This window comes from Lampetra planeri, chromosome 31 (assembly GCF_965212315.1).
Source record: "Lampetra planeri chromosome 31, kcLamPlan1.2.h2, whole genome shotgun sequence".
Lineage (NCBI taxonomy): Eukaryota > Metazoa > Chordata > Hyperoartia > Petromyzontiformes > Petromyzontidae > Lampetra > Lampetra planeri.
In genome coordinates, this window is record NC_136137.1 from 9,017,090 (window position 1) to 9,039,158 (window position 22,069).

At 42.7% G+C, this 22,069-nt stretch overlaps 1 protein-coding gene across 2 annotated transcripts; it reads right to left on the minus strand.

Annotated features, from left to right (window-relative positions):
- Positions 1 to 382: 382 nt before the first annotated feature.
- On the minus strand, positions 383 to 18,314 carry LOC144729188 (vitamin D3 receptor-like). Of its 2 annotated transcripts, none has more exons than XM_078609224.1 (9): positions 17,580 to 18,314; positions 15,492 to 15,676; positions 13,202 to 13,332; positions 11,665 to 11,849; positions 7,970 to 8,075; positions 6,200 to 6,314; positions 5,065 to 5,216; positions 3,636 to 3,752; positions 383 to 1,985 (listed from the first exon to the last, which is right to left on the minus strand). In XM_078609224.1, the coding sequence occupies exons 2-9, from the start codon at positions 15,644 to 15,646 to the stop codon at positions 1,726 to 1,728; spliced, it is 1,221 nt and encodes a 406-aa protein (XP_078465350.1). In that variant the 5' UTR covers positions 15,647 to 15,676; positions 17,580 to 18,314; the 3' UTR covers positions 383 to 1,725. The 2 variants fall into 2 exon arrangements, with proteins under 2 accessions (XP_078465350.1, XP_078465351.1); XM_078609225.1 differs by having other exon boundaries at positions 15,492 to 15,686.
- Between the last annotated feature and the right edge of the window lie 3,755 nt (positions 18,315 to 22,069).

A 22,069-nucleotide genomic window follows, 5' to 3' on the forward strand; every position in this document is an offset into this window, starting at 1 on the left:
TTTCGAAAACAGCGCATATATTATTATTTTGGTCATTCGGAAAACCCCCCGCCCACCTCCCACGCATTTCACAATTAGCACTAGTCGCATTCCTGCATTTCCCATAAATATGCTAAATTCCTCTTCATATGCAAATTATTTTATCAAGGCGCTCTTCCTCCTCCCTCCCAGCTTAAATAGACGCTCCAAGCCTAGGACGTGTCATTCAGACTCTGTCTTATCGACAGACATGTTCTTCACCTGAGGACGGCTACTTGCGTTGTGGCCGAAACGTCGTGAGAATTATTTTATTATGTTTTATTTTTATTATTTTATTACTTCCCTTCTACGTGACTTTACCGAAAGAACCAAGAAGATCAGGTAGATAGGTTCAAAGAAAATAACAAAAACTGCGACGTTCCGATCGCAACACAAGCGGTCGTCTTCAGGAAACGCCGTAGTTTTATTGTTTTGTTATTTTCTTTGAACCGATCTACGTGACTTTACCGAAAGACCCAAATAATATGAATTCCTGCAGTCACGAAAGCTTTAAGTCAAGATTTAACGCATATATCGATACATCTTAACATCTGTTTTATTGCCAGAAAGGGTACAACCTATTCCAATTTTTCAACTATGTACGTGCATCCGCAGTGCCCTTTTGTCAATCCACTGCTGGAAGAGTGCCTTCCCATTCCTCGCGGCTCGTGGGGGGGGGGGGCTATTTGATCATCACGCGGGGTCACGCGCCCATTGGGTGAAGTTGGTGGGGAGCCTAAAGACGCTGGAGCAGCGTAACAATGCAGGTGGATGTTGCTGCACCGCCCTCTCCTGACTAGATGGCTCCACAGCAGTCACGCACAGACCTCGGCTGGGACAGGGCGAACGCTGGCCGGCATCGTCAATTGAAGCCAAGACTGCACGGTGAACTGAGGCACACTAGAGTTAAACTTGACAACGATTGGTTTGACGGGTCAAATATTTCGCTTCAATTATTAGTTTACATCCCTGTATACCGTGGCATGATCTTTATACATTTTTATACATTTAGTCACGTTCCATAAAATGTACGTAACGCTGCATATTAGTATTTTGCGTTAAATCTAAGTATATCATTTATATGGTGTATATACACATGCAGTACATTTCTTAGAGGAGGCTATATGTGATTGCCAATCTTCAGTCGGCTGGATTGAGGTCACAGTACGTATATATTAGTGCCGAGCTTAAACAAAATACAATTAACACAAGCATTCTATTCGGGCCTCTTCCAGAAAAATAAACAATATCAGCTACTTTGAGATGTAAGGCTATCCCCTAAAACATTACATATAGCCTCCTGCGTGGCATATTCTATGTTTATTATAGAATACAATTAATCCCATGATTGTTGGCCTATAAAACAATAACTTAAATCTAAGTTGTGAGGATTTGAATGAGCCTATGCAGACCTTAAGCACCCGCTTAGAGTGTATGTCACCCTCTGCAGGTCGCCGTAGGCAAATGCATATTTTAAAAAAATATCTAGAGAGTTCAGTTTAATAAAAATATGTCATTGATATTTCCATTATTCCTCCCAGCTATAATATATATATTAACACAGCCTTTTAAGATAAGTAATGGAGGCATGCACGTAGAAAAATAATGACTCTTCAGTAGTGATGACCTGTTCGCCAGTGCAAATTCTCACAAGAGGGCAGCAATCTCTCCACTCGTCCGTCCAAAGTAGCGTCGTCCTCCCTTTCTTCACGCGGTCGGGTTGCCAAAGACCTCCAGCAGGAGTGGCGGCAGGTCTTCCTTGTTGACGGCGTCCTGCGAGATCTGCAGGTACTGCTTCGAGTGCTCCTCGTTGAGGCTCCTCAGCTCGGTCAGCTTCTCCACCATCTTGGCGTAGAGCATGTGCTTGCAGGAGAGGGGGTGGCGACAAGCGATGTAGGCGCGCAGCGTCTCCGTCAGGTGCTCCTGCACCTCCTCCACCCTGCAACGGTCTTGTACGCCAGGCCGGTCTGACAGTATCAACGCGTGACCAAACGATACACACCTTGCTCTACACGTGATTCGTTAAGAAAAGTGTTTTTTTTTCGATTTAAAGCTTTCGTGACTGCAGGGATTCATCTTCTTGGTTCTTTCGGTAAAGTCACGTAGAAGGGAAATAATAAAATAATATTAATAAAACATAATAAAATAATTTTCACGACGTTTCGGCCACAACGCAAGCAGCCGTCTTCACCTGTCTGACGCTGTTTTTCCGACAGACCTGTTCTTCACCTGTCTGACGCTGTCTTTCCGACAGACCTGAGGACGGCTGCTTGCGTTGTGGCCGAAACGTCGTGAGAATTATTTTATTATTTGGTTTATTTTTATTATTTCCCTTCTACGTTACTTTACGGAAAGAACCAAGAAGAAAAAGTGTTTTTGCAAGCAAAATTACTTTCATAATTACATAGCCTTTACCTGTTGACCTGTATTTCTCCTTCGGACAACACAATTTAGATTTATAGAGAATTTCAATGCAACTGCATCTCAAGATGCTGCAAAGAAAGCAGTGGGCATAATGATTTTGTAGAGGAGACCAAACACAGAATAAAAAAAATGAACGGGGGCAGAAAGTCGACAGCATGAATGGCTGGGGGAAGGAAGTTACAGACGTGGGCAGCAGATGGGGAGGATCGACCTCCCACTGATTGAAGATTGAATAAGCGTTTCAAAAGAACCAATTTTATCTCTCAATGGACTCTACCTACACAATCCAATCCAACGTTTCTTTCACCAGGAAATTACCCATAAAGATGAACATGTGAACATGGGATTGTTGAGAAGGGTGACCTGGGTTACAGCACGAATTAAAAATGGTAACAATATAAAGTGAAAATATATCATTAAAAGGGGAAACATAGACGGTAAAATAGACAATTTAGATCAGGACCATACTTAACAAAATAAAATTAACATAAAATAAGCTTAACGATTTATATTCAAATTTATAATCCAACCAGGAAGCAATCAAGTGACAAGAATGTGATGCATTAAAGATAAATGAGAATTGCCCAACAGTTCTTAACTCTTGCAGCAGTGTACTCCAGGCTTGCAGTGTTAGATTTTAAGGATTTGAATCTAAGACATGAACCAAATAGCCTAGAGCGCAAAACCCTAGAAAGCACCGCAGGGAAATTTTGCCCAATGAGTGTCCCTCCTGAGAGCAAGCTATAACCAAATACTACACAAAATAGAGTAGCATTGCATCGTGCCTCAAGCCAATTAACTGCTTATACAGAGTAACACTGCGAGTTAAGTCTAGATTTGAAGTCTTCGTGACTGCAAGGATCCATACTTTGTTTTTTTTGGTAAAGTCACGTAGGTAAAAAATTAAATAAATAAAAATAAAAACAACTAAATTAAATCACTGCAGTAATTTTGCTGTGGCGGTTCCACCTGAAGGCGGAGGCTTGTGTTGCTTCCGAAACGTCGTGATTAAATTTAGTTGTTTTCATTTTAATTTATTTTCTTTTTTACCTACGTGACTTTACCGATACTACGAGTTGCGTCTGTGCAAAAGAACGTGTCTCTTGGGATTGTGAATGGCAGCGTGTGACGGGCATATTGATATTTGGCAGGCGCAAGGTTCCTTGAAGGAGGAGCGTTGAATCACCACTGACCGGGAGCGAAGAGGCAGATAGCCATGAGCAGCACGTGCTCAGCCTCATGGAGGTCAAGTTTCTTCATGTTGACCTGGAACTTGACAAGGGGCTCCAGAAGCTCCAACTTGTGTCCGGCTACAACACATGTTTTGGCGAAACATTTACATCTCCAAAACAGCGATTAAATTACACCCGAGTAATAATAAAAGAAAATTATAAAAATATATTTTATTTTAACCGGAGCTATATAGCTCTTTTTCAGAAGCGACCTGGCTACAATTGACAACTCAATGCAGAGGCTTATCGTGTAGGTATTTATAGCAGCCAAATACTCTCAACGCATGTTTCTAAATGCGGAGGGAAAAACCGGAGGACCCGGAGAAAAATCCACGCAACCACGGGGAGAACACGCAAACTCTAAATATACAGGTGTCAAGGTCGGGATCGAACTAACGACCTCCAGCATACCAGACGAGGGAGTTAACATCTCAAACTTAATTTGGAGCTTTCGTGACTGCAGGAATTATTCTTTGGTTCTTTCGGTAAAGTCACCAAGTCAGTTAACATCTCGCCACCGTAGCGCCCACTTAATAATAACTGCAGGGCAGCAGGTGTACAGCGGTGGGCGCAATGCACTATGAGCCCGGGCAACCTGAGTTCACGGCTATCGTTAGTGGTGAGAGATATTGAACAGGTCCATGGCTTCTCACCTTCACCAAGCAGCATGGACCAGCATGAATTATGTTTAAATAAACCCCATGACTGACAGGGCACAAAAAAGCCTTTTGTCCAGCATAAAAAATCTGTTCATTATTTTCACAAAAAAATAACCGAGAAACAGAAATTAGGTTAATAATGGTGAAGGAAATTAAGGTTTGCACAGATTTTTTCTGAAAAGCATTATGTTGGCAACACCTGTGCAGGCAAATTGCCATATAAGGTTGTGCGTGGGAGGTACATGGGCTTAAACCATATAGACCGTAAATTAAATCACCAAAAGAAGACATTTTCAATACTTAATACACTATTGGGGGGAGTGTAATGCCAATATGAAAGGAAAATAGCAAATGACAGCATATTACTGGCCACAAGGATTGCTCAGAGGACGAAGACTGGGGAAGTGACAGAAACACAAAAATTAACATTTTGAATACAGCGTTTAAAGATGTACAATACAGCTACAAAAAAACAGGTGGCATTTGGTGAATAAAAGAATAATCAGAGATTGAAAAATTATAAGTTTCAAAAGAAGTTTGAGTTTAACATTATGTCAATATGCTGCCATTTCGGCGCTAAAGTTAAATATGAATGACTCATTTTTGTTGCAACTCGTCATCTTGTTGTGTTCTGAATGGACTAAAAAAACTGTGCCATGATGTTTCGTTACATTATGGGCACAATATAAATGCAAGTATCAACATTATATATATATCATAATTACACTTGCCCTGCATAACGTCGCCGATCTGATATTTAAACTCGTTGCTGCCACAGGTCCAAGAATTGTCCTCCATCGTGAAGGACTCGTTGGAGCGGAGGATGATGATTTCAATGGCACTGGCCTTGAGCAGGGAAATCTGATCCTCCGTGCACAGCTCTCTGTCACAAACAGAAAATTACTTGTTAAATTAAATTATTTACAGACTTTGGAACGTTTGGCCAACCCTGAACAGACAAATAGAAACTGTAAATCTTGAACATGTTCCATTTGGGCATTGGCGGCACTACAAAATACACTATTTGTACATCAACTTAATGCATCATATAAAAAAGTGCAACGACAAACCCATCATTAAAGTTTTATTGAATGGAAAGCTGGCCTACTGGTGTCGAGATATTGTATTTTACACATGGCATACAGCACCCCGTGTGGTTATCAGTGGGTAAACCTCAAGACACACCATGATAATAAAAACCAGATAACCGACGCAATAAATAACTAACACAAGCTGGCCTACCAAGGCTACACGTAAATGAGATCTCAACCCAATCTATACAATCAGTCATTCAATTTTAGCAATGTAAATGGAAAGTAAAAATTTAGTTTTGATAAATAATACAAATTATATCCTCAATGTTACACCATGTGAAAGTGCAAACTGAGATTATTTACCACAGACACTCTCTGTAATTTGGCAAATAATTAGAAATGACAATCATGAATGTGAACTCTCCACAATAATTAGGCAGTCCCAATTAATTCTAAATGTCGTTTCCACTTTCGTTAACTTACTTGATGAAGCTCTGGCACAATTCATCGACCGAATTATGTAATGGACTCAATTGTCACTGACTTTTTTAGATAGGGCCCCTTTAAAAATGGCCACACATAGCAGGATACCTGCTACAAGCCACACTCAACATGACACGGTCGAGAATGATATCAAGCTCCACCAAAAAAACACCTCCCATCCAGTGGCACACGTGGGAAACAGAGACGAGATTCCTTTTTTCCCTCAACTATTTTCATGTTATCCGATTCGCCGAGGAATCCAACCTACAAATCGGTAGAGTGCTTGATCACTTAAATCGGACAGCCAGGCTTCTAAATCTGGTGTTTAGTCGATGCTTGACATGCTCACTTGAAACCAGGGATCATCTTGGCAAAGCCGATGACTTTCTGAATGCTGTAACTGACAAGATCGGCCAGATGTGGCAGCATGGAGAGCTCGTCACCCGCTGCGGCCTCTTCACCACCTGCCGGAACACCCACATGGCCCCCCAACCCCTGGCTTGTTTAATAAAAAAAAAGGAACTCTCATTCTCCACAATCATGTTTTACATCTACTACCCACAACGGCGCAACAATCAAAATAGATTATTTACCTACACAATACAACGTATGGAACCGCTTGCCCAAGATTTGATTGTGCAAAATGTAAGCGAACATGCTCGTTTCATGTTAATATACAGATCAACAGGGCACAGGGAGAAGGGGGAAATGTGGTGAAGATAAGAAAAACGAGACAAACGTAGGGTAGATGACCGAAAAGTCATCGATGCATCTATTATTAGAACATTACTCTTTGGTTCTTTCAGTAAAGTCGCGTAAAAAATCAAATCAAATAATAATAGAATATGACATTTAGAACATGTTTGTTTGCATGTTTTGCCACAAGAATGTGTGGTTACTGCAGACCTGATGCCTTGAAATAGATATCTATTTGATGTTTGAACATCTTAACAGCTGTTTTACTGCCAAGAATGGTAAAGCCGATTCGATATGGCGGCAAGGTAACAGTAGTGAATACTCTGCGTGAATGTAGAGCACATTTTTGGCAAACTTTTCTTTTATATAACCAAATTTAAGGGGAATGGGTTATTTTGTATTTTCCATTGCTATTATTAATGGTATCATATCAACAACAAAAAAACTGACTCGCTGACTATTGTCGAATAAATGAGAATTCAATCACCACGCCTTGCGATGCGATGTATCAAATTGCAAACGAATGGAGTTGCTCTGACCTTACTTCACAATAAGAATATTAACATTTTGGTTTTGACATACTTGTCTTCAGTTCTTACAATAATTTGGCATATTTCACATTTGAATGAGACCCGTATCTTTGGGGCCACCTTAGAAGGCAATTGTATGAATACAGTGGACACACGGTTATAAAACACAAAATTAAATGAACGTCACAGGATCACCGTAAACACTGGCCCCTTACATGACTGACATCTGATACTACACAATAAATGTTTAGAATCATGTAAATAAATGTCTTTCACTTTTAACAATAAAAAAATTACAGATTAACGAAGCAACTGATTTCCCTACAAATCAATGTGGCTATAATTAAAAAAAAAAATCCTTAAATTCTAGAAGAACATTATCACATGAAACATCAACTGCATAACAAACTTTTCCGCCAAGCACTTTCAGCAGGACTGCTAATTTAACGATGTATAAATACTTGTGTCAAAAGTGGAAACAAAAACTTCGACAAAACTACTTGCCATTATTCAGTATGATGTTTACAGAAGACAGGGGGCTGTATATCTTGATATAAAACACAATTACATTAAATTCATGCAACTATGGATTTTTTTATCCCACTTTAAAAAAAAATCAGGATTGCAATGTATGAAGGAATTTAACATCTTGAAAAAAGGCCATTCTAAAACTATAGAAACATTTATGTGTTAGCGCAGCCTACATTATCCGTGTTCGCCATCTCAAAATGAGCTTTAAACCCGAGGCAAAATGCCTTACAGCTGCACATTCTCTGGACGCGATAGAGGGCATCGTCCTGAAGCATGCCCTCACACGACTATAAAATCTAACAATCGGCTGCCCAGAGCCTTTGACAGCCAAAGCAACGGCACCACTGGTGGCCCACACGTACTTGCAGAAGCTTTGGGAAGCTCGTCCATATCTGAGTTGAGCAGGGACATCAGGAAGGGGTTGGTAGCATTTCTACAATCAGGGCTGCCATCACCTCTCTTGGGTGGCTGCAAACATAGTTGACAAGTTATATTAAAGCACAAGACCTAATGTGTTTTTTATGCGTACAGATAATACATTGACAAATATGCAACAAGACATCTGTCATCATAAAACAGGGAAATGCACATTCCTGTGGGCAAGTGTTAATAATTGCCTTTGTTGGTGAAAAGCACGTGACCTAAAGTTTCCTTCTTAATTATACATATGCAAAATTGTGAGCTTCAATGTGTACAAAACACATTGGCAAGCGGTAAACATAATTAACCAATCGATGCCGTTGATACGTAGGGCTATAATGTGCGCAAACCTTCCATTGTTGTGCACTCAGCCGTTTAAAATAAGGCTTCACGGGTGGAAAATTACAACAGTCCAAACATGCATCACTCCATTAGCCCTATAACTACACACAGGGCACACTTACGAATGCATGCTTAAAATTCAGCTCTCACGTCACAGTGCACAATACACACATTGCACAATAAACTCGCATTACTGACACTCTTCCTGGCACAAACATGCACACGAGTAAACACTTGTAAGCCCTTCGCAACAGTGCATTTTACTATTTACCCCTTATTTTAAAATGAATGATAAGACTCAAAGAGCACTTCAAGGAAATAACCGTATACTTTAGATTGAAAAGTTTCTAGATGTGTCGTTAAATCCGCCACCACCCGACACAGCCAATTAATAAGGTTTGTCACGTAAACAGAACATGCCAATTCCTTACAAGTACAGCACACCGGTGTGTTGGAGAGCAAATCCACAATATTTATCATCCGAGAACGACGTTACGCCAGTAGTTACAACTAGCTTCATCAGGCGACAGCCAGATTTGTGGAGAAATCCTGACATTGTTGCTATCAAGAAATTTGAGCACAAGTTGAGATGCACCTTGCAAAACACGAGGTACATATTTTTTACGGCACTATTTTTGCGTTTGCCATACCAAGTGTCCAGCGTGCAATAGTGAACAAATGAGTGTGCCCAGGCATTGTACTTGCAAGCTATGCTCAGTTTGTTAATGGCGAATGTAATTTTTAATGTGGCAAGTTACGGCACAGTGTCACCACAATTTCTAATAACGTATGTTTGGAAATATTTCCAAGTTATTTTACATGATTAGCACATCACCAATAGGTAGTGCATGCACGTTACGAAAGTGATAGCTAACATTAAAGTGGTATGAAGCCAATTTTTTCGAAATGGAAAATGTAATAAAAAAAACTTGCCACCTGGCCCAAATTGAAATTACTCCAAGCTCCAGTAAATACCAATTTGTTGCCAAAAAAAACATCGTTTATCAAGCACTATTTGTACCATCGTGAGGACACACAAGCACACACCAAAACCAAAAAACAATTGTTGGCTTTTCTCAAATCATACAGAGCATAAATATTCAGAGGACACATTTAAAGTGGATGTCATTTAAATTTGGACTTAAAGCTTTCATGACTGCAGGAATTCATCTTCTTTGGGTCTTTCGGTAAAGTCACGTAGATAGGTTCAAAGAAAATAACAAAAAACTACAACGTTTCTATCACAACACAAACGGTCGTCATCAGGAAAAGGGGGTTAGCTTCTAAAGGCAAACTCTTTATAAAGGTTTAAAATGGGCGTAGCCCAAATGTCAGCAGCTAATGTTAATGTAAGTGGTGGGCTGCAACCACGATAGTGGTTGGGTTTCCACCAATAAAAGGGCTGCCAGGTGAAAATTAGCATGTTAATGCAAGATCGGTGAGTGGCCTCCGTGACGCACGGTGAAGTGGCTATGTTAATGTGAGAGATTAGCATGTTAATGTTGCTCATGATTTTGTTTCGATGTAGTCTCTTTGTTTACCAAAGTTCCTGTGCCTGACACCATTGCAATCATTGAAGATTTGGTCCAACAAGGATTGAATGCTGATGTACCGGCCCTGGTGAGACTGCCTCACCAACACTTACTTCACCTGGAATGGAACATTCTACAAACAAGTTGAAGGTACCCCAATGGGTTCTCCCTTATCTCCAGTTGTAGCCAAGGTATTCATGGAAAATTTTGAGACAGATGCCATCCAGGCATCCACTCTACGTCCGTCCTTGTGGAAGAAGTACGTAGATGACACGTTCGTCATCTCGCCACATGGCCAACCAGCTCTGAACCAATTCCTCAACCACACCAATTCCATACACCCAGCCATCAAATTCACCACGGAGGTGGAAAAGGATAGCAAGATACCATTCTTGGATGTTTTAATCGAAAAGAGACCAGATGGCTCAATGGGACACTGTCTACAGGAAAGCCACCCATACGGATGCATATTTAAAACCTGACTCCCACCACCATCAATCCCATAAAAATTCCCTCATCAAAACTCTACACCATAGAGCTCGATGTATTTCCAACCATCATCACCGAGCCAGTGAACTGGAACACGTACACCAAGCTCTCAAGATGAATGGATATTCAGACTACACAATCCGTAAAGCTATCACCCCAATCGTTCGGAAAGAACCATCTGAGGACCCAATCAAAGCCATCACCTTGCCATACATAGCAGGGGTCACCAAAAACATTTCCAAAATCATGAGGAAACACAAGATCCAGGTTCGATTTAACACAGTACATAAAATTCGTGATCTGACCCCATCTGTGAAGGATGTGATCCTTGATGCAATACCCCGGCATCTACAAACTAAGCTGTGTCTGCAGCAGTAGTTACATTGGGGAAACTAAGCGACATGTCTCGGACCGTGTTCGAGAACATAAGGCAGATGTGAAACACGGTAGGAACGAACACCTCGGCCGTGGCTGATCATTGTTTTAATGCGGTGGGCTCACGTGCAATTGATTTCTCTAAGACGAAGGTACTTTGCAAATCCACAGGCTATCAATAAAGATTCGTTCATGAAGCCACCCATATATACAGACAGACACAATTTCAACCGAAAAGATGGGTACAAACTGAGCAATCATTGGAAGGACATTATTAACCAGTTTAAGTCATAACTGGCTGTGATGTTCCCATCCTACCATCCTTCCGATGTTAGTTGTTCATTTACAGGTTCACATTAACATAGCCACCTCAGCGAGCGCGCCGTGGAAGCCGCTCACTGATCTTACATTAACATGCTAATGTTCACCTGGCAGCCCTTTTATTGGTGGAAAACCAACCACCTTCGTGGTTGCTGCCCACCACTTACATTAACATTGGCTGCTGACATTTGGGCTATGCCCATTTAAATCCTTTATAAACAGTTTGCCTTTAGAAGCTAACCCCCTTTCCTGATGACGACTGCTTGTATTGCGATCGAAACGTCGTAGTTGTTTGCTATTTTCTTTTGAACCTATCTACGTGACTTTACCGAAAGACCCAAAGAATATGGATGTCATTTATTATCAGTGTGTAAATAATGCTGTATAAGTTGTAGATAATTTTAATCATATTAAAATAATTTTGCTGTAAAATTTCTCACGTGGATAATGTGAAATGTTTAAGGCTTGTCATGATCATGCACCGATGTTTTTTTTAAGACTGCATACAACACCAAAGTTTGTCTGCCTTTGAGCATGCAGCACCTTCCAATGCGTAGAGACCTGAATGCGATGCCTACCCGGAATTGTGAGAAATCGGAATAAGAAGCATCGTAGGTCTTCCTGTGAGCTTCGATGAGCGTTGCTATCAGCTGCTCCTGCTCCTCCAACAGCTGTGGCGTATGAATTTCACGCGCAGTGTCTTCAAGCTTCCTCTTCATTATTATCTCTTTTTTCCTCTGCACTTCCTCCTCTGTCATGATCACTGCATTCACGGACACACGTTTACAAACAATCTGGGAACCAAAGAGCGTTATGCATTCCTGATTGCATGAAGAAAAAGGAACACAATATTTCGTAGTCAATTACAACCGTGGGTGTGTCACTGTGTATACTGTGGGCAGTTATACCCATGCACGCCACACTACGACACCATATCGTGACTTGTCTACCCATCCATCAGCCATGCACTCACCACCCCCACACCTCTATGTAGAGGAAAACAATGTGGACATGCCAAGGACTCTTAGAACAAAAGTTTTCTTTCTTGGCAATCACAAATTTCACATTTACAAAAGAATATTTACAAACAAGTTATAATTTACACATTCGGAGAAAAAATTTGGTAGGAAGAACCACAAATATTCAACTAACCTCATGAGTGAAAAGCACGATGGAAATTAAGTAATTGCGTTTGCCTTTCATACGCAGACATACAAAGTGTTAGTTGAGCAATCGTAAACAATTGCTAATAACAAAAGCTTTACAGCACTGTAGACAAGTTTATAGCTTAGGCCAGAGGTCTTTAATCTTGCAGGACTAAAGGTCTACTTTCCCACAACAGGTGTGTCTCTGTCTGCACCTGTCCTCGCTAAAGCTGCTTCGTAATTTAACTTGAGACACCTCCAATAAATATGCCCAACTCAACAGTTATTTGTGTTATCCACGGTACGGTGAGACTTGTCCTCCGCTGAACTGTGGACCCTGCATTAACTATAAGCAGATTAACCATTGGACAGTAGCACCGGCCACATATTTTTGGTCAGGACACTTCTGACAAGGTCACACCGCGGTGGTGAGATGTTAACTCCCATGCCTCGTATGCTAGAGATCATCAGTTCGATTCCGACCTTAACACGTTTATATTTTAAGTTTGGATGTTCTCCCCGTGGTGATGTAATTTTTTCTCGGGGTCCTCCGGTTTTTCCCTCCACATTTAGAAACGTGCGAGTATTTGGCTGCTATACATTTCCACATGATAAGCCACTTGGTTGAGCTATCATTTGTGGCCAGGTCGCTCAGTGGGCCCTACCTGATACAATAAAAATAGCTAATAGTTTTAATTTGATGCTATGCACGCTGGGAAGGCCGTGTGGCCAATGGGATGAGCAAAACTACTTCTGAGTGTCTGTGTGGAGGGGATGGGTGTGCATGCATAAATAAGGAAGAGGTAGGAGGCAAATTTCCACTGGGGATCATTGTCTCGGTGTGGTTTTACTGATTTTAATTGCCTCTTATGCACAGATGCATATTACATAATGCATCTGTGCATAATGCATATGTGCACCTGCCCTTCATGAACAGCGGAGGGGTGGGTAAGCGGGCGGACGTCCTTACACTCTTTCATCATGCCAATATCTCGGCAGCGCTTTAGGCGGCATGCTTGGCAGTGCCGGCGGTTGTCCTTGGTGATGTTGCACTTCCCTTCAAATGGACAAGTGAAGGAAGCACTCCTCTTCATGCTCCTCCTGCACAAACACAAATGCCCCCATATTTATTTTCCATTTTAACCTTCTAAAGAGAACCCTAATTACAAGAATTACATAGGACACGTTTTGCAATCAGTAATATTTATGCACGCCACATAGGGAGTATATCTACAGGGAATTCACCTGCTATATGTAAGAATGCACGGCACAATTTGCGGCAATAGGCTATTATATGCGAATATCTAAGTCCAATATGCCAAAACAGACAATTATCTGCATCTAAATTGTGAAAAAATACCTAAAATGTCCCAGATCTTTCCTTAAAAAATATGGATCGATGAATTCTCACGAAAAAACTGCTCCAAGGACAATTTATATCTGTTTGTCTTTATTTTTAATATACAGATATATGGAAATATGAATACTGCAATCCGAGCTTGATTCCTTGCTTTGGCTCACATTAGTTGAATCATTTCTTTCATCAGTTCTGAGCTCCGCATCACGAACTTGTGCAAATCAGTCTGATTAAATGTCTCCAAACGTGCTTAAATATGGCTGAAAAATCATGATGAAGTATTCATCCAGCAGTATATTCATAAGGGATGAACATTATTATCCATTGCAGTTTACAACTATCGTACAATTTACCTACAATATTGCACATCTTGTAAAACCAACCAAATGTCTATTGTTAAATGTTATTTCAATGAATAAATGAAAAGGATAACTCTTACAAGACTTGAATTGAAGCTCATATCGGTGCTAATGAAAACAAATGTATACAGTACAGCGTTCCCTCACTTTTCGCGAGGGATACGTTCCAGAGATGCTCATGGATAGCAAATTTCGCGGATAATATTGGCCCACAAATATTGTATGCGCAACGTCTGCAGATGCTTCCAAAGCTTCGAGAAGTTATCTCTCTCATCACTTTATCTCATCACTTTTCTCTCTCTCTCTCGATGTAGTCGTGTAGAGTTGCAGATACAATTCGCGAATAGCCAAAATCGCATAGCCAAAATCGCATAGCCAAAATCGCAGATAGCAAGGTCGTGAATAACGAGGGAACTGCACTAAAGGGAATGCACTATTGTCTTGTGTGACTCCACACAACCTTGCACAAGTTATGTAACCTAACATTGAACATAATAGACAGGGCAGCCTTTGACAACCAACAGAAGGGGCATTAGTGCAGCTTGTATGTAAACACATCTCTGCTACAACTGCCCAGTATACAGACAGATATTTCAGTGTGTTCATCAAAATGAAATACATCAGTCACCATGATGGCATGAAACGATGCACGTTAGGCAACTTGTACCCTGGGTACTGATACCAGCTAATTTTCAATCACTATACGCCCAAAATAACATTTGCGATTGCATGGCATGGAATCCGTTTGTGAAAACAAGTCAAATGTATTTGGTTAGACACTCAAATTTGTAGTTTTATCTTCCCCCACGTTAACTCTTAGACTATCGATTACTAAACGTGGTGTTTATCCATAAAATTAAATACACGATCTACGGGCAAAGGTGGAACATGGCATGAAAATTGGTTACACAAGCAATTTTTTTGTTCTCTGCTCGAGTTCTCACTGTCTTAAATTTAATCATTGGGTTATCACCGCAATACACTGTACATAATTATGTGCTTAACAGGGATTCATGTCAAAGCAAAGACCTGCACTAACTTGCATTTATTTGCATATACAAGGGACCTCCATAGACCTTTGCAACAGAGCAAGGGTAACTGTGCTTAGTATATCAAAAACAATTGAGTTAATTACAAACAACTGTCCACAATTACTTCTCTACCGAGCATATCATGGATTATACCTGAAAATGATGACCCATGATTCCAATGTCAAAAAGAGTTTAACGATTGTCTCTTTAATTGTAATAAAATACTGGGTTAAAAACTGGTAGTCGTGAACAATCATCAAACATTGAGAACCTGATGACGGACGCTTGTGTTGCGCCCGAAACGTCGTGATCTATTTTATTTTTTACCTACGTGACTTTACCGAAAGAACAAAAGAGTATAGCCTAATTTTGTCACCAATTTAAATTTGTGGCACTTTACCCTTGTGGTACACGGGGTTTTGACTCATTCACTCCACAAGGGTGGCATTAAATTAAAACAGGTCCAAGGTTTTTTCCAGGTGGACAGAGGCGGTCACGTTTCATCTCGAATACCTGAAGAAGCCCTTGCATCCTTCACAGGTCATGGCATTGAAGTGGTACCCCGTGGCCTTGTCTCCACACACGCCGCACACCTTGAGCACGCCGCCCTCCTCGTCGTCCTCCAGAGCGTTGGAAGTGCTCACCGTCATGTTCTGAGTGGCCATCATTGTGGGCTCAGCAGCCTAAAGCTGGCCCACCTTAAACGATCTCACACAATCAGAGGAACAACGGGTGTGTTCGTACCGGTGAATGCATGCAGTGTATTTTTCTCGCACATTTTTTTTGTTGCAAAACAATAACATTCAATGACATCTTGCTTTTTGCAAAGGTGTACTGAAAAGGATGGGTTTCAAAGCTAAAGCTGTGGATGGATGGAATTTGTCAGCATTACTGAGAATCACTTACATTTTTACCGTACATTTAAATAGCAAACTAAAATAAATACAAAAAAATCGTGGCAAAACAGGCTATCAAAGTCCATTCCTAGTGGGTACCAAAGAAAACAGCAGAGATGTACCGGTAATTTACTAGACAGTTGCAGCAAAAACGTCAATAACCTTTTAGCCAAATTGTTATGTAAGAGACCAGCGTTTGCCTGCACGTATTACACCCATCTCTGTTCCTGAATATGGAATTACGAGGTGGAGCGGTATTGTACAGCCCAGGAGGCGTGTTTTTCATGAAAAAGTGTCCTATTATTATTAATAATGGAGCCATCCTCCTCCCGTGCAGTGCGAAGCCAATGGGACGACCTATTTGGTTATGTAATGCCCCACCGTGCATGCAGCGCATCGCTCGCTGCGTTTATATAAACGCCGAAATAACGCAGACGCGCAAAGAAAACACAAATAATGATCGGACCTCAACGAGACGCGCACGTCCCCACAACGTTCAGAGGGCCCCCTCCCAAAACAACCACGCGGAATAAAGGAACCGAGACACTTCTAGATTTGAAGCTTTCGTGACTGCAAGGATTCATACTCCCTTAGGTTTTTTTCGGTAAAGTCACGTAGGAAAATAAATAATAGAAATAATCAGAGGTGTGGACTCGAGTCATGTGACTTGGACTCGAGTCAGACTCGAGTCATGAATTTGACGACTTGCGACTCGACTTGGACTTGCATAACAATGACTTTGTCCCACCTATGAGATGTGGACTCGAGTCATGTGACTTGGACTCGAGTCAGACTCGAGTCATGAATTTGACGACTTGCGACTCGACTTGGACTTGCATAACAATGACTTTGTCCCACCTATAAGATGTGGACTCGAGTCATGTGACTTGGACTCGAGTCAGACTCGAGTCATGAATTTGATGACTTGCGACTCGACTTGGACTTGCATAACAATGACTTTGTCCCACCTCTGGAAATAATAGTAGAAATAAAATAATAGAAAAAAATATTTTATTTCTATTATTTTTATTTTTTCCTACGTGACTTTACCGAAACAACCTAAGAGTATGAACCAAGACACCTTGGAACCCCCCTCTATGCAGACCCCCACAACACCTCACCCCCCTGTTGGCTTGGCCAGGTGTCTTGGAACTCCTGTTGAGAGTCAGGCTACGACTATCGCCAGCCTTGTCCAGAGACACCTAATCAATCCTCTCTATCTTCTTGGTTCTTTCGGTAAAGTCACGTAGAAGGGAAGTAATAAAATAATAAAAATAAAACATAATAAAATGAAATAATTCTCACGACGTTTCGGCTGCTTGCGTTGTAGCCGAAACGTCGTGAGAATTATTTCATTTTATTATGTTTTATTTTTATTATTTTATTACTTCCCTTCTACGTGACTTTACCGAAAGAACCAAGAAGATGAATCCCTGCAGTCACGAAAGCTTAAATCGAAATTCAATCCTCTCTACTCAACACCGATCCTATGTCCCAGCCGTACCCCAAATCTCACCCTCTCTCTCATTCGTATTCATTTTCGTCTCTACCTCCTCCTCCTTTTCAGATCGTCTCGAGTTCCACTCTGTATCTACTCTAAATTCGACGGTAAAAAAATCTCCACCACTCTTTCATGAGGCTCGAAACCCTCTCTCGAACAGCGACTTTCGTCTGTACGACGTCTCCCGCGGCGCGTCTTTCTCACCTGGCTAGGTGGGTTAGAGCCTCTCTCGTGTCGTCTTCTCTCTCTCACCACCACCACCCACAACAACAACTGCACGTCGTGGCACGGTATACAATCCTCCGCCCACCACCCGCTCGCTCGAGTTGTCCACTCTTCGCCTCTTCTTCCACCAGGAGCCTCCACCGAAGGGCCACCCCAAAGCGAGACCACCCACACCACCACCACCACCCCAAAGCGAGACCACCACCACCACAAGCCGTCTCTCGCCACCAACACCGCCCCCGCTGCGAATCGCTGCCGCTACCGTCAACTCGGCAGGACGAACGAGCCCGGTTGACGGGCGACGTCCCGTGGTGGTTGAGAGACAGCGGGGCAGGGTCAAGTAACCGAGAGGCTTGAGAGGCTACGGTGGTGGAGGTGGCGGTGGGCGAGTGATGGTGGTGACGGTGACCGCGGCGTTGGTGAGTTACGGTGGTTGAGTGACTTGCTGGTGGTGGCTTGCTGCTGGTGGCTTGCTGCTGGTGGCTTGCTGCTGGTGGCTTGCTGCTGGTGGCTTGCTGCTGGTGGCTTGCTGCTGGTGGCTTGCTGCTGGTGGCTTGCTGCTGGTGGCTTGCTGCTGGTGGCTTGTTGCTGCTGCTGCTGCTGGTGACGGTGACAGGGACAATGCGAGCAGGGCGCCTTCTCCGCTTATGTAATCGTGCGGGGCCGCGCACTGTACTCAACGCATTATGCCCGCGTGTGGTGGCTCGATTCCGATTCTGCGCGCGGTCTTTGCACGCACGCGGGAATCGAATCGAAGACCTGGCATTGCTCAGAGAGGGGGGTGTTGGAGTTTGTTCGTCTGGCATCATCATCATCGTGATCATCATCATCATCGTAGTCAACAACAACAAGCCGCTCGGTGCACACGTTCATAGTATTACGTAACCGTCGACCCACACGGTTTCATCCCGTATTATTGTGCAGGGAAATTGAGTTTTCAGGTCCATACGGCGTTCAGCTGTTTCAATACGGGCAAAAGGAATGTCTCTTTTTGTTTTGTGTTTCACCCTTGTGATGGGACTTTGTCGGATGAACGTTGAGATTTATAAGGGGCACGGGGTCACCAGTAAGGTCTCAATTGATCCGTGATAAAGTAGACACTGATAAGGGGTTGACAGGTATGCACCATCATCATGCCTGTAAACAACAACAACAACACGCCGCTTGGTGGACAATCTCACCAGAGGGAGGAGGTTCTCTGAGGTTTAGACTAGAGAACAACAACAGCACGCGACCATCAGACACTGATACTCATACTTGTCAACCCCTTATCAGTGCCTACCTGATTACAGATCAATTCAGACATTACTGGTCACCCCGTGCCCTTATAAATCCCAACGTTCGTCCTACAAAATCCCACCACAAGGGAGAAACACAAACAAATAGACAATTTATTTCGCCGTATTAATACGGCTGTACGCCGAATGGAACTGAAAACTCAATTTCCCTGTACAAGAATACGGGGTAGACCGTATGGGTTGACAGGTATGGATGCTGGACACGAGGCCTTTGGGTATGGACGTGAATCCTCAAGATCCGAAAGGTGTCTCAGTCTGGCACTGCCCCCCCCCCCCACCCTGGCTACGATATTAATAATACCGAACTCTTAAAGAGCGTAAATTGCTTATTGGTGTGTCCGCACGAGATAGAATCAGAATATTGATTTATACTGGAGGAATCCGATGACGACCGCTTGTGTTGCAACCGAAACGTCGTGATTTTTTGTTATTTTCTTTGAACCTATCTACTACGTGACTTTACCGAAAGACCCAAAGAATATTAATTCCTGCAGTCACGAAAGCTTTAAGTCGAGACCTAAAGCTGTTTTTCATGGATTTCCAGTCGGGGCGGGTATGAACGTTACAACAAACAATATTAAAAACACAATAGGAGTGCAAAGTATAGAAAGGTAAATCAAATCACTTCGCAATATTCAAATAAAACTAAATGATATTTTATCTTACCAGGCAAAGCCCACTGAGCTACTTTTATTAACTTATTTTTCAGAAGCGACCTGGCCACAAACGATCGCTCAACCAAGTGGCTTATTGTGTGGACATTTATAGCAGCCAAATACTCTCGATGATTGGCACAGAAAAACGATATTGATACCTGTCTGAACCACGCTGCTGGACTATACAAAGGTATTGCAGATACAGAATAAGTTATACTGGTAGGAACCTCCTGGTTACACCAGCCCACAGGGGATTATTGTGTCCGTCCAGTCCGTCGTGTATCCAAAAATTGGAGGGGTGGGGCTGGGTGGGGAGGGGAGGGTGGGGCTGGGTGGGGAGGGTGGGAAGGGGCTGGGTGGGGAGGGTGGGGAGGGGCTGGGTGGGGAGGGTGGGGAGGGGCTGGGTGGGGAGGGTGGGGAGGGGCTGGTCACCCCGTGGTGCCCTTATAAAACTCAACGTTTAACCTACTCACGCCGGCTTGTGCCCGCCCTCACAGTCGGGCATATTTGCGGAATACACCACGCTGCCGTTGACCCTGGCCATTGACCTAGCAACCCAACGTTCCTACCAGCTCCCTCCGCAGGAATGTGTTTTAAGGCGCAACGGGATCGAAACGATGGGGGGTCTGGCGAACAATAGCAGGGCTCTCAGGGGTTGGGGTAGCTTTTGGAAAAAAATGAATGTGATCATGAAAAGCAATGCACAGCACCAACGGGCCGAGAGAATAGCGGTCTCAACAACTGCAGATATTCGCTGCCATAACGTGACTCATAACCGTTGACACTTAGAAAGGAAACGGAACAAAGGTTGAAGAGCATGGAGAGATGGACTGACCGAGACCCCGACTCATCCGCTCTTCGAGTCTCCAGCAGTAACAACTGAGACACAAATTAACGTCCGTTGCATAAATCACCTGAAAAGTAACAATTTCCGCGAATTTACACCGAATTACACGTCGCTTAAGTTGTTTTATGAAGTGAGACACGTGATGCGCAGTTCGCTAAGGCTGGCTCGATGCGACTGCGTTGTGCCATGAACACTTAATCCTAATGAGGCTAACGTGTTACATAAGACACCTTAAGCAGAAACTTCCCCTTGCTTTGTCACTTAAAGTAATGCCGCTGAAGCTCAAGAGGAAAGTCACCAGATGTGAATTAAAACATGAAGCTCAGCTTCGGCAATTAGCACTGAACCCTCCCCATTATCACAATGAAAGCTGCTGCCTCTATTTGCTTGAGCGATGTCAGAGCCGAAGCCGCAGGGAAACGCGGCGATAAGATATTGATATATTTATTTAGCCATGTGTTTTTGCTTTGCGTCTGCGCGTACTCGCGGCGCTGACGTGATACGTTTAGTAGATAGTGTAATTGTACCCTTTAACATAGACCTAAGTGGCGGATTTGCACGATTTGGATTTAACAACAAGTCATAACCTAATCCGCGAATTCGTCGTGGAATAATTTGACAGTGAGTCACAAAGCGCGCTGACCTTTCTCCCGTAATCCGCGGCACACCGTGTTGGCACGAAAAAAAATGCGGATTCATTGGGATAACCTCTGCGGTGCACCGCGGATTACACGATCCGTGATATGGTCGCCCCCCCCCCCACACATCTCTGCCCCCCATATCAATGTGGATCATTGGATTACTGCTGGAATTGTTAAAACTGAGATTTTAATTAATAAATACTCTGCATGTTCTATGCAATTGCATATAACATTTCATGGTTCAGGCAATATTAAATATGGACGTTAATTGAGGTTGGCCCATATTTCTTTTTAGGGTTCCACCGTGGTAGTTTTAGGCGAAAGTTATTGTCGTTAACCCTCCACCACCCGACACGATTGTCACGTCTACTGGATATGTCTTCATCAAATTCTGACCAATAGAGCTCGAAGCTCACCAGTAGCTTAGGACCTTTCATGACAACATTTCACGTTACACCATGATGTTTCGCTCAAACTACTTTGACCTTCACCAGGTAGTGAACTTGGGCACTGAGTGAGGCTGCCTCCGCTGGCGCTGTGCTCTTAAGTACCCGCCGTGACATCACCAAACGACAAAGCAGGGGTCACCTCCATGTCTTTGTAATTTGGCCCTGGGCCACCTTTGATACATTCATTCTTTCAAACATCCTCAAAGAAATCAATTTTCAATGTTTTTCAGTGGACTCCCAATTCAGTGGGTTACTTCCGGGTCGTTAACGTCAGACATGGCTTTTCATAGACAATACACAGATCCATATTTGTTCTGGGGTGAGGTCACGGAGTACTGTGGTTTTATGCCAAAATTCTTATAATTATTTATCGTCAATCACACTCACGGCCATGAAAAGAAACACATGTTTTAAATATTGGGCTTTGGAAGCGATCTGTAGTTTTCAAGCATTTGTTGATGTGTTCTGTGGGATGTCGAGACCGATCAGACCACATAAGGCCCCTTCCGACAGAGGATGATTTACACATTAACCAGATTATCCGGGTGGACACCAGCATTTAGTCATTGAACCTATTG

Excerpts from the sequence above, each read along its gene's own strand:
- LOC144729188 (XM_078609224.1), bottom strand. The coding sequence starts at position 15,646 with ATGATGGCCACTCAGAACATGACGGTGAGCACTTCCAACGCTCTGGAG. Across the intron at positions 8,076-11,664 it reads CCGATTTCTCACAATTCCGG|CCACCCAAGAGAGGTGATGG; the intron begins GTAGGCATCGCA and ends CTATGTTTGCAG. Across the intron at positions 5,217-6,199 it reads AAGATGATCCCTGGTTTCAA|AGAGCTGTGCACGGAGGATC; the intron begins GTGAGCATGTCA and ends TGTTTGTGACAG.